Source organism: Ambystoma mexicanum, chromosome 1p (genome assembly GCF_040938575.1).
Source record: "Ambystoma mexicanum isolate Mex_15411 chromosome 1p, UKY_AmexF1_1, whole genome shotgun sequence".
Taxonomy (NCBI): domain Eukaryota; kingdom Metazoa; phylum Chordata; class Amphibia; order Caudata; family Ambystomatidae; genus Ambystoma; species Ambystoma mexicanum.
This window is the reverse complement of record NC_090921.1, coordinates 217,016,131-217,028,864: the sequence shown is the minus strand read 5'-3', so window position 1 is coordinate 217,028,864 and position 12,734 is coordinate 217,016,131. Positions and strand designations below refer to the sequence as shown.

Here is a 12,734-nt window from a genome sequence, read left to right as displayed (position 1 = left end):
ATAGCGTGGCGCTGATCTGCGATGAAGATCGCGTGGTCTGCAAGGCTAATCTGGTGTCCTTTCCTCTTCAGCTCTGAAGAAGCGTGGACTCCAGAGCGGCCGCGATGAAGAGTCAGGTAAGTATCTTGTTCTGCTCTCCTTTCTCACTCTTCCTTGCAGGTAGCTTGAGACAACTGGACAGGCGTGGCTGATGGCTGGCCTGGAGCTGCAGACACGGTGAGCCGGAGTACAGAATAACGCGAAGCGTGTTCTGTATGAAGGGTGTGGCTTATATAGTCTTCTGAAAGTAGTCCCCAGGTAAAGTAGTTCCAGCAACCACACCCAAGCAAATAGTCCCACGGCAAATAATCCCTTCAGCCTGCCTCAAATTGGTTCACACGTGCCTCACTGGGCCTGAAACATGTCATGTTGGCGATGGCAGTATGGGCCTGGCGCCAACGGCGCCCGGACCGAGTCCAGGAAGCCCCTGTGAGATTCCTTGGAGCCTTTAAGGCCCCCATGGGACCCAACGCCTTAGGCAGGTTGGTCTGTACCTGATGTTTGAGGGTATGGACCGTGACACTCCCAGATTAATTGCAGGGCCTTTGCGGTGCTGCAGGGGTGCAGGCATTTTCAACTCTATGTGCAGGGGAGGCTGGTGATGGTTCACAAGCCTCTGCTGCCCATCGTGGAGGGCTCATCCTCGAAGCCTCCAGCCCAGATTGAGAGATGGATGCTGGCGCTACTGGAATATGGCGTATCGCTGGTGTACCGTCCAGGGGCGATCAATGCAGCTGACTATTTGTCAAGCCACCCCCAGGACGGAGAGGATGGCGAGGATGTGTACAGGAAGCTGACAAGCACGTGCAACTCATTGTAGAGTCAGCTACCCCGAACTCAATGCCCATCCAGGAGCTGGAAAGGGCTTCAAAAAGTGACAAATGCTTCCAGATTCTCAGGGATGCACTGCAGAGAGGGGACTGGAAGTTGGTCCTGGAAGTCCTGGGTATGAGATTCAGGAAGCTCGTATGACTCTGAAGCAGTTGTTGAGGGACCGCGATGAGCTAATATTCACAGACTCAGGGCTACTGTTACGTGGGGACAGGATGGTTGTTTCTGCTCACAAGATGCAGCAGGTGATTGATCTGGCAAATCTAGGTCTCCAGTGGATGGCCAAGACCAAAGCCTGACTGCGGTTGAAGGTGTGGTTCCCGGACTTGAAGAAGAGAGTGGAGGGGTTTGTGGGGGCCTGTATGTGGTGCCAGGCGGCTTCCCCCGATGCAGAGAGATCCCCTGATTGAGCCCATGCCTTGAGGAACCCGGCCATGGGAGGTGGTGCATGCAGACTTCGGGTCCACAGGGAGAGATGTCCACTTCCTGGTGGTGGTGGACCAGTGGTTAAGGTACCCCGAGGTGGGGTTTATTGACTCTGTGTCATTCGACGATGTGGCAGTGGCGCTGGTAACGATCTTTGTAACCCATGGTCTCCCACGGGCTCTGTGCTCAGACAATAGACAGCCATACCAAAGGGAAAGCTTCAAACAGTTTCTGAAGGAGTGCGGTGTGCACCACAGGAAAATCACTCTGGTGTGGCCACGCGCCATATGAGGACCCGCAATAAGGTGTTTAGAATCACCTATGGACAGGGTCACTGCCTTCGCAGGGCCTTATACCAGTTCCTCAGGGACTATCGAGTAACCCCCCATTGCTCGACTGGGGTAGTCCCAGCAAAAGCTATGTTCAGGAGATGCCCCAGGGGCCGTTTGCTGGATGCGGATGACCCGAAGCCGGTTGTGATTGATGACGCCCAGGTGGAAAAGGAGAAATGTTGTTGAAAATATGAGAACAGCAGTTAGGCACCCCCAAGGGAAGCGGTTGTTGACATATGAACCGAGCCCCATGGGTGTGGTTGCAGTGAAGGGGTCAATGGTGACAGTCTCAGATGAAACCACCACCGTTACCAGGAACGCCAGTTTCTTCAAGAGGCAGGGCGGTGGCACACGGCTGGGGGCGTCCCCGGACAGAGATCGTGCCAAAGAGCCAGATGAAGGTGGTAGGGCTGACTGCTCTCAGATTCCCCTGTACCGAGGGGACACAGGTGATGAGATGCTGAGCTGGGAAGGGGCAGACGGTATCCCCAGTGAACTGGGAGGGGCAGATCTGCCCACCTGGATGACTATGTACTGTACCCCTGATTCAAGCACCCGAGAGGTGCCGGAGACTGTGTCCCCTATTTTGTCGTTAGAGGGTGTTGATTTGATACATGTTTTGTGTGGGTGGTGGTTGTTGTCACATTGCTGTTGTTATGAAAAAGGACGAGTGTGGTGGCCCTTTAGCAAGCACACGTGGCGTGGCGGAGTGACGTAACTGTCGTGTGTGGATTCCAATAAATGGGGCGTATCACGTGCGCTCGTCAGAGCACATGTGGAGCCCGGACGGAAAGCAGAGCCTCGTAAGTCTTCTGTTGGCTGGGGGTGGTGGGGGCTCACGGTGCACAGGGCGGCTTCCTAGCAGGATCCCCCTTCTATAAGCATCGGAAAACTTTTTGAGCAGAGAAATCAAACATTTCCATGCCTATAATGTTGGGAAGTTAAAATGCTTCCACTCTAACATTTTGCGAATGTATGATTTCCTAACCCAAAAAAAGATGGGTGCCAAATGTTATGTAAAAAAAAAAACTAAGATGATGGAGTTCTCCCGCTTGCAGTGTTTCAGTGCTGAGAAAGAAACTGAAGGGAAATTGGAAACTGTGTTTGTGTAAGTCCATATCTGGCATATACTCAAAAGAGCACACAAGGGGGTCCTTTTTTTGATAAAAGGGATTTGTTTGTGAGAGGACATGCAAATCGTACACAAATGGGAACATTCACAGACAGCTACCCTTATATGTTTGTTGCACAGGCACAGTTTTGTTGAGGACAAAAAATTAAACTAGAGAGAGTTTTATACCATCTTCATGAACACAGAACAGAAGATGGTGGAATCAGGAGTGGCAAAATATAGGAGACAAATGATTTCGATACAAAACAAAATTTAAAAACAGACCGAATGGTCGAGCACCAGTTAATACACAAGTTTTCTAAAACATGTAAGACATGTAAACAGCGTCCACCCTGGCAATGCTTAGATGGTCCTTTCTTTTTCTTCTGAGTTCGTTCAAAATAAACAGAATCGAGGTGATGTTAGTAACCAAGAGGTTTTTTTTTCGCAATTATTTACATACAAAAAAGCCCTGCAATATTATTGTCACTCTTTTGGTTCCACCATCTTCTATTCTGTGTTCATGAAGATGGTATAAAACTCTCTCTAGTTTAATTTGTTGTCTTCAACAAAACTGTGCAACATAAAAGGGCAGCTGTCTGTGAATGTCCCCTTTTGCGTAGGAGTCCATACCTGGCTACAGAGTGAATGGGGGGGACTCAAGACCGTCAACAAGGGAATAAAAATACCTACGGCGCTTTTAAGGATAGGCCCTCTTTTCCGAGCTTTCTGTGGAGGTAATAACTGCTCGGCAAAGCTGGTTTTTCTTTGTTTCTGTGTCCTACCTCATCTGGTGCTACGCGGAACTGAACTTTATTTAGCTTGGCTCGTGCTGCTCTTGGCTCCTCGGAAATGAAGCGAGCACCTCAAACTGCTCACATCTTCCCTCCCGCTTCCTACTCCACATCCGCGTCATCCCTCATTTCTCCGATACAACAAAACACGGGTCTTTATTGGCAGGGCAATCAGCCAGCCAACGACAACGTGACGCATGGAACCGGCGGTAAATTCAACGCTGCGCATTTTCCGCGATGTTTACTGGCAATGGCGCCCCTCCCCCGTGCCGCCTTCTCTCCTCCCAGCCCATCACCCCTCCCTCGATAAATCACTCCGCTGGCCTCGTGAATAGAACTTTTGTTATGCGAGCATCAGGGGGCCGATGGAAAGCAGTTTGTAGCGGAACGTCTGAGTGAGGAAAAAAGGGGGGGGGGGTGGGAGGGGGAGTAGGACGAGCGATGGAAGAGGGGGGAAATGCCGGAGAGCTAGACAGAGGACTGAGGAAAAGAAGGTGATATGCTGGTGTAGATGGGGGGGAGGATGCAGAGCAGGGAGGGGCGAGAGATACAGGGATGGTGCTGACAGGAGGGTGTAAAAAGGCAATTAGGGTTTATGGAGATTGCGAGGTAGGGGTGTCATGATGAGATAGGAGTGGGAGGGAGACGTAGGGACACTGCGGGATTATGGGTAAAAGATGGGGGTTGGAGCCGGGCATGCAGAGAGAGGACGGGATAAAAGCGCAGAAGAGAGGGAGGGGGAGATGTTAAAGGGGCGGGTGGGAGGGAGAGGGGGTATGGGCCGGCCAGTAGGGGAATGTGTATGCATGTAACACTAGGTGCGAGAGTGGGACACGGGGGGATAGAGGTGAGGGGCGGAGAAGGCTAGAAGGGGGAGGGCCAGGCAAGGATTGCGACGAGGGAGGGAACCGTTGCGAGGTGGTGAATTCACCAGTAAATTGGGATGAGAGAGAGCGCAGGGAACGCTAGAGAGAGGAGACTGGAGAGGGGCCATGGTGTACGACTCATCAGCAAGGCGGGTCGTGCTCCGGGATTCACTGTCAAGGGAGGGCACGCGGCAAGACTTCAGTGATCTGGGATTTATCAGCACAGCGGGGCACACTGCAAGACTTTCCAGGCAGCACAGCGGGGAATTTCCGAGGGCTTGGCGGCAGAGCAGGCATGCGGCAAGACTGCTGAGCAGCAGGGAAAGGCGGTAGGACTCATCAGCCGAACCGCGGGACATGCTGTGGGACTCATCTGCAGTAGGCGCATGCGTTAAAATACATCAGCCGGGCACATCGTGAGACCGCAGCAAAGAGCGACGCGGGACTCATCAGCACAGCAGTACGTGCAATAAGTCTGATCGGCAAGGCATGCCCAGGGCTCATCAACTCAGTTGAGCGTTCTTTGGTACTATTCATCACCACGATCTCGATCCAAAAGAGGGAGCTACGAGGGCGTGGGGCGCAACGACTCAGCCCTCCTGACCCAGGTGAGTGTGCTGCCCAGCTCTTCTGAGCCCGAAGGATCCGGCGAGAGTGTGCAGGGATTTTTTTTGGGGCGGGGGTCTCTCTCGTCTGCACAGAGGGTTGGCCATAATTTGATTTTGGGTAATTTTCTGATTTTCAGCCACACAATTTTTAGTGTTTCCAACTGATATATAGCGCTGTAATCTAAAGCGCTTTAGATGGTACATATTTACATACAGTACTATTATTACCCACTCGAAATTGGTACTCCTATATCGACCTCGGAAGGTTGACAGGATGAGTTGGCCTTGCCGGGAATTGAACCTGCACACATTTCAGCAACGAGCGTTTAATCCGCTGAACCATTTTACCCGCCAGGAGTGAAATCACAGAAAATGACATCTCAAGGAGTGCCATTGGTCTTTGATACTTGGGTTCAGCAAGGGATGTGACGCAACAAGAAGTTGCCAAGAGGCAACTTTGTGGTGTGACATATGTAAATTGTCACCATTATGATACACGGTGCAACTCTATTGTAAATGTAATAGCACACGCTGCCAACGGAATCTTCCTTCTGTTGCTGGGAATTCAGCTAATACACCGTGAGATTCATTGTTTTGCCCAGGATCACACACGTTAAGTGTTAAAGCCGCGATTTGGAGGAGTAGTGTATGCAATTGACCACATATCTTTCCAGCTTTGGTTCATACTCATATTCGTTACGGTTTGTGCTTATTGTGCTTTAACTATACTTCATTTTATAGAAATGGCCTGACAAGTACATTATTTATTTAGTTATGTATTATACGTTTCAGTTCATATAACTTTTTGTATATATATTTATTTACATTTCACATATCATTCACTTTGACAATTAATTTCAATGTATCATACAGCCAAGCACTAAATTATACCTAAATACACATGCACAATTCATATCTCCTAAAAAGAAGTAAAGAATCGGGTACAGTATTACATAAAAACAAATAAAATACAGGCAGGCATTCAACCGGTTTTTAAAGAATAGGATATCAGTAGATGGCTGTCTAGTTCAAATGTCAGTTTTGTACTCAAAGTATTTAAGTACATTAAATAAACGTACCTAGTAATTAATATACATCGCTATAAAACCATGTTGATGAAAACGAGTATGGTGTTCGCTTTATTTTCCCCATCCTGAATTGGAGATTACAGTAGTATCATGCAAAGTAGTGTGTGAATAAACAAATCTTCCCTGGTTTTCTAACCCCCCCTTCCCCCCCTATCACCCACTTTTTACACCTCTCAGGGACAAAAGTCACTACCAACAGCCAACCCACTGCTGTCTGCTGTCACGAGCCTGCTATTGCTCCGGTTGAAATGCTGAGCTCCCAGTTAATTGTTAAGATTTTTCCAAGCCCCTCTCGGGAGGCCCTGTACTGAGAAGACTGATCCTACCTGAATCAAAGTCTTAGCCCTCACACCAGTCCCAAGAAAAGTCTGTGTGCAGGACACGGGACGCAGCCTGTAAAATTAGGACGGTCCCACCATAGATGGGACGGTTGTTCACCCTAACGATTCTTCAGACTGGACTAACCCCCAGATGTAGAATACAATTCTTTAAAAGCAGAATAATTCAAATATGTTTTCGATCAGAGGGTGAGCGAATAAGGAAGGTTAAGTAAAAAGAAACGGTGCAGAGGCCCAGCTGAAGATGGGGGCGGGGATTCCAAAATGGTGGTTGGGGGGGCCACCCCTTGGCTTAGAGCGGAAAATAGTCTGAGTCGCTCATGGGTGCATACATTATTAGAGACAAAAAATACAGACATGGATTAATTAGCAGTCGATTATCGAGAGGCGTCCAGCCAGCAGGGAGCTGAAACTATGCACGCTGAAAAGCTATACATTCTTCTTTGCCAGTAAGTGACTGGTGTGGAGAAACTGGTGTTAAAAGGCAACGAGGTGATAACAATACTTCGGTGATCCAGAGTAAAGTGTCGGCCAGAAGCACTCCGGCAAATGCAGCTTGCAAGCCAAACCCTGCAAGGCACATATTTAAATCCCAAGAATGAAAGTGATACAGAAAGCAATATTATAAAACTGCCGGCAGGCAACATGGTTGCTGCTCCCACCCCGGGTCTCGAGGACCCGTTCAACTGAAAAGGTTTAAATGCCCCGACGCCGTCGCTCTGATCGGGACAAAGAAAGGGAGGGGAGAGATCGGTTTGAAGCGGGGGGGGGGGCAGGGGGAAACACGGGTAAGAAGGGCATAGACTGTTTGGCTGAAAGATGAGTCGCTTGTGTGTACAAACAAATGGAGCAGGCCAGGAAAAGAAGAGCGCGAGAGAGAAATGGAGTGCATGGGTGGAGCGACAGAGACAAAGAGACTGTGCGTCGTCCGTGGGAAGGAAAACAGACTGGACGAGAGCGCATGCTGGGGAAAGTTGTATAAAGAGAAGGAAACTGCGGACACAGGCATACGCGGTCTACAGGCCAATGCCTGAAAGGCGCATGGCAGCTTAGGATGGGGTTGGGGGGGTGGGAGGGCACTTTAATGACTTATTGCACTGCACTGCTCGTCATGTTGACCAATGCTTTAAATGCAGTTTGCACACACAAGTGTGCCCCGGGTAGTACCCTAAGCAGTTTTCATTACCTGTCCTGTCAGACATGTAGTCTCTGCAGTGTAGGTGTTACTTGTGTAAGACTCAGTGACGTCTTGATAATGGCAGATTGCAAATACGCACGAGTACGCATACATACGCCTTTTAGTGACGTGGCATTCATTTAGGTTCATGACAATTCTGTGTGCGTTTTAGCTGCAATTGTTTGCCGCTGTTATCAGTTTGAAAGAACAGTGTGTCTGTTGCTGTATTTATTTATTTATTTTACCTTTATATAGCGCACATACAGCCCGAGGGCATCGCAGCGCTGTTACTTGTGGCAGGCTTAGTTACAGAATTACAGAGGAATACAATGCATTGTCAGATCATACTAGTACAGACACAAGATATATACATTCTGTCATCCTACATAGGTGTAGGGTATTGGTCAGTTTTGGTTAGTACGTTTTTTGGGCAGGACGTAAGTGAAGAGCGGAGTTTTCAAAACTTTGCGGAATACTAGGTGGGAGACTTCTCGGTGTGGCCCTTATTCAGGAGACTCACCTTATTTCATCATCCAAGCATAAATAGGGGCTAGCTGGGGATGCCATAGGCACTTTTCCTCCTCTTCCTCCTACGCCAGAGTGGGTGGTCATTCTGATATCCCAGGGGGGGTTAAGTGTCACCTGGTCTCAGTAGCAAGAAATGAAGGGAGAGCTCTCCTGGTGTGTGGTGTTCTGGAGGGAGTCCTGGTGGCACTGGTGAACTATGGCCCCAACGTTGATGACCCAAATGCTTTCGGCTGGGTTATGGCTCATTTTGCGGGGCTGGCAGGGTGCGACCATTGTCTGGGGAGGAGACCTAAATACAGTGCTGGACCCCACACTAGATAGATCTGGGGTGAAAAGGGACGGTGTGGCTAAGGAGTGCCTTCAGGTCTGAGAAATGTGCGCGGTATATAATCTTGTTGATGTATGGCGGTACCAACACCGGGAGGACCGGAACTACACATCACTCCTGGGTTCATGGGTCAAGTTATAGACTGGACTACTTTTTGGTATCCCGAGAAGGGGTGCTGCAATGAGGCAAGAGTCATACTCCCACGCACTTTGTCAGAGCACTCCCCTGTGCTTCTGGAATGTGGACTGAGGGAGGGGGGGCAGGGAGGATGCTTCTGGAGATTTAAGATGGACGCTCTGCAGGACCCAGTATTCCTACGGGAGATGCGGGAAGAGATCAAGGCCTTTCTTCAGAGCAATGAAGGCTCGGCCTCCACCATGGGGGTGCTCTGGGAAAGCCTTCAGTGTTATATCGGAGGGAAATGTATGTCCAATGAGAAAGGGATTCTCTGCGACATTCAAAGAGAACGCACGACCGGGAAAGCTTGGATAAAAGGAACTGGAGGGAGAATATGCAGTGATAGCAGACTCACAGACGCTGGCTCGGCTCAGAACCAACGCGGACCGGGAGGTTTGGTTCCTAGCCCGTGGCCATCAGGTACGACAATACAGTGAAGGGCAAAAGCTGAGGTCGCTGCTGGCTCGGCTGATAGGCAACCCCTGCAGGTGGATTGTGTGAGGGACCCTCAGGGTGGGTCGGTGTACAAAGAGGAGGAAATTGTGTATGGATCCCAGTTTTCGGGAAACCCGGAGGCCCTGTGTGATTATCTGGAAGGGAAGGGGGTGGGGAGGGGACTCTACATCCCGCAGAGAGCCTCTGAATCATGAGATCTCCTTAGAAGAAATATCAGCAATCAAGGAGGGGGTGTAAGTCACCGTGACCCGATGGTCTACTGGGTGAGTTTTATAAAGCTTACGCCCCTATTCTGGCCCCGCTGCTCCTCAGTGTATGAGTCACCACTGGAAACGGGGACTCTGCTCCCTACGCTGCGGGAGGCAAACATAGTGCTCATACACAAGCAGGGGAAACCGGCCGAAGACTGCCTCCTACCGCCCAATTTCCTTAATAAACATGCATAACAAGATATTCGTCAAACTCCTCGCAAAGAGGCCCATCCCATTGATGCCCGGCCTGGTGCTGGCTGATCGGGCTGGTTTAATTCCCGGGCGGAACACCACTTTCTGCCTTCACCGTCTTTGTGGTTCTTGAGGCGCTGGACCGCTCGTCCTAGGCGACTGCAATGTTTTTGGATGCCGAGAAGGCTTTCGACTGTCAAATGGCCTTACTTGTTCTTGATACTCCAGAAGATAGGACTCGGCCCCTACTTCATCGGATGGATTTCTCTGCTTTACACTTTTTTTTATGTTTGAAAGCTATGCTTGTTTCTTGTTAAGTACTTTAAAGATTGTTATCTCCTGTAATGATGGTAACCGTATTTTTGTTTTTAAGTCCTAGCATGGCCTGTTTGCCTTTGCCAATCCTTGCTTTTGTTGCACCAGCCTAACCAAGGCTGACATTTGTAGACTGTGTGAGTGGGTGTGTGAGTGTGTTGGGCTGCTGGGCTAAAGACAGAGACTGTTTTGTGAGTGTGTGGGGTAGAAGGTGTGAGGTGTGCAGATGGATAGAGCAAGGAAGAAAGTAAGATGGGTGTGGTTTGGGGCAGAGCGAGAAGCAGATTGTGTGAGAGGTTGGATTAACAGAAACAGGAGGAGTGTAGGAGGGACAGAACAGACCAAGATAGTGAGAGAAATCGAGGAGTGGGACTTGGACGGCGAGGGTGTGTGTTTGTGCGAGAGACACATAGGGAGAGATGGTAAGAAGAATCAGAGGGATGGAGTGATATGATAAGATAGTCTATTCATATAGCGCCTATACACCATGTGTTTCTAAGCTCTTCAAAGCAAGGGAGGAAACAAGGGAAAATACAATGACCTTCTTACAGGCCATGAACAGTAAGGATGTGAAATTAACTATCGTACTCGTCCTGATGACATTTCAGATAGTGGAGGGGGGGTTGGAAACAAGTAAGGGAAGGGGGGAGGAGACGGACAAGTTTGCTATCGTACTAGGTCGAGGGGCAATTCTGATAGTGCATAGAAGAAAGTAAGGGGAGGAGATAGGAAAAGGGAGAGAACAGAGAGTAAGCAGTCAAAAAGAGTGGAGAGAGAATACAATTGCAGAAGTCAGTAGTAACACATAATGTTGCAAGCCAGGATACAAGATGAAGATGGGAACAGCACGATTCAGGGCCACCATGAGTACAAGATGCAAAGTAAGTCCAGCTTGAGAGTTGAGAAAGGGTGACGCACCGTGAATCAATGAAGTCCATAAAAGTCAAACCCAGCATTCACCACGAGACGGTGAAACCAGAATGTAGCAGGACAGACTCCTGCCGAAGTAGGCTTGAAGGGGGATGAGGGGGGAGCAGGGTAGAAGAATCGAGCAAAACAGGCAACAAAAAGAGTGGGAAAGAAAGAGGAGATGGAGATTGAGAATGGGAGTAAAAGAGAATCCTAGTGTGATTAATCAAGCTAGTCTACAAGTAAGGCTGTGGCGGGCAGCATAGAGGGGTGGGAAGGGCTGCATACTGCCTGGAGGGGTGGGGAAGGGCTGCCTGGAGTGGTGGGGAAGGGCTGCCTGGAGTGGTGGGGAAGGGCTGCCTGGAGTGGTGGAAAGGGCTGCACAGAGACAGTTGAGCCTGCAGAGAGCGTGCACAGGGTGGTGTGCCGTAGCCTGGAAGAGGAGATGGGCCGCCTGCAAAGGAAGGTAGGATGGTCTATTATGTTATGTTAAAGGTTCTTATGCTAAACTCTGTTGCTCAAGCGTGGTCTCTTGGCTCTCTGGCGGATATGCAATGCAGGGGGTGGGCGGGGGGGTGGTGGCAGGGTTTGTTATTAGGATTGAGCGGGAAAAGAGCAAGAGAGCTGTGATGTGCTGTTGTCCGCTCCAGTTCGGCGAAAGCGGTCACTGAGCGTTTGGAGCGTTTTCAGTCGGTTGCAATTATGTGGTGTTGAGGTGGGATTTTGTGTGTTTTGTTTCATGCTGGGTGTTGTGATGTGGGTGCGGTTTGTGGTGCTGTAGAGGTATGGTTGTGTTTAGCTCAGGGTTTGAAATGGAGGCAAAACGGGTGATGGGCAATACGGGTAAAATGCACAATGTTGCTACATGCAGTGGTGTTGCTAGATCTGGGAAAGATCCAGGGCTACACTAATGTTGGGACTCGGGGAGAGCTAGCCTTTTGGTTGTAGCCCCTGAGCTAATATCCAGGGCTACAACCAAAAGACCCAGGGCTATTGCCCCATTAGCCCCCACCCCCCCCCCAGCTACATGCAAGATGAGGCTAATCTTAGTAAGTAGACGAAGTGTGGGTAGATATAAGATATTAGGCAATAAGATTGGTGGGGCACACCGCCCAGACCACACTTTTCTTATCAGTCACTGCTGGTTGACTGCGGCAGGCTTCCCGGGCAAACACGGACTAGCGCAGCTTCTTGGGGAGCTGCACTTTGCCTTGTGCGGCACTCAGACAGAGCAGGTGCACTGGACTGAGCAAGACAAGGTTACCAGGAGCCAATTAGTGGCAGGCGGGAGGGAGAAAAGGCCTGGGGTTACAAAAATGAAAGTGAAGAATTTGGCAGAAAGAAAGAAGGAAAGAGAAAGAAGGAGCACTAATTCACCTATGGCAGAGTGGCTGCAGCAAGAAAGCCGCTCCGCGCACTAGACTGGGGAAGCCAAGGTTTGCATAAAGAGGTGGATGGGCTGCAGAGGGAGACGGGACTCCTTGCAAAGGGCGGTGGGATAGTCTGCAAGATTGCAATGTACGTGTGATGGCCTTTCGGCAAAGCGAGGCGCAATATTCTGCCAGAAGTGCTGCATAATGGCTTGCCAGGTAACGAGTGATAGGCATTCTAGCCTGCTGGGTGAAATGTGATAGTATTCCAGGTGAGGGCTGATCCCTTAAGAGATAATCTATGATATCCTGCAAAGGGAGGGAGCACAGTCTGCAAGATCAGGACACAATATCCTGGAACGGAATCGCAATAGACTGAATGTGGGGGGCGATAACCTGCAAAGCTCACCTGACACGCGAGCACTTACTTTCTGTGTTAGCCTGCGAGGTAATGACATGCCAGGTGAACCGCTGTAGATTGTAAAAGGGGCTGTGATGAGCTGCCATCTCACGACGTCTTTGATATCCGGTGGATTCATGGCCAGAGATAAGAGCCACAGTAACCTGCCTGGTCACCAAAGATAGGCTGGCCGAAGAG

The 12,734-nt window shown here is 49.8% G+C and overlaps 1 protein-coding gene and 1 long non-coding RNA gene across 4 annotated transcripts in view; one reads left to right on the top strand and one right to left on the bottom strand.

Annotated features, from left to right (window-relative positions):
- LOC138489218 (uncharacterized) overlaps positions 1 to 3,745 on the bottom strand; it is a 118,164-nt gene extending 114,419 nt beyond the window's left edge. Inside the window, exon 1 of the long non-coding RNA XR_011274801.1 lies at positions 3,525 to 3,745. This is a non-coding gene — a long non-coding RNA (uncharacterized lncRNA). The remainder of the gene's footprint in view (positions 1 to 3,524) is intronic.
- Positions 3,746 to 4,364: 619 nt separating this feature from the next.
- GAL3ST4 (galactose-3-O-sulfotransferase 4) overlaps positions 4,365 to 12,734 on the top strand; it is a 136,544-nt gene continuing 128,174 nt past the window's right edge. The window contains exon 1 of one of the 3 annotated variants that reach the window (XM_069646411.1): positions 4,365 to 5,007. Coding sequence is in view for 1 of the 3 variants with exons in the window: in XM_069646410.1 (XP_069502511.1) it covers positions 8,754 to 9,063 (310 nt within the window). In the remaining 2 variants the exon portion in view is untranslated. Of the gene's footprint in view, positions 5,008 to 8,738; positions 9,064 to 11,108; positions 11,233 to 12,734 lie in introns of those variants that run through there. The other 2 variants (XM_069646410.1, XM_069646412.1) reach the window with 2 other exon arrangements.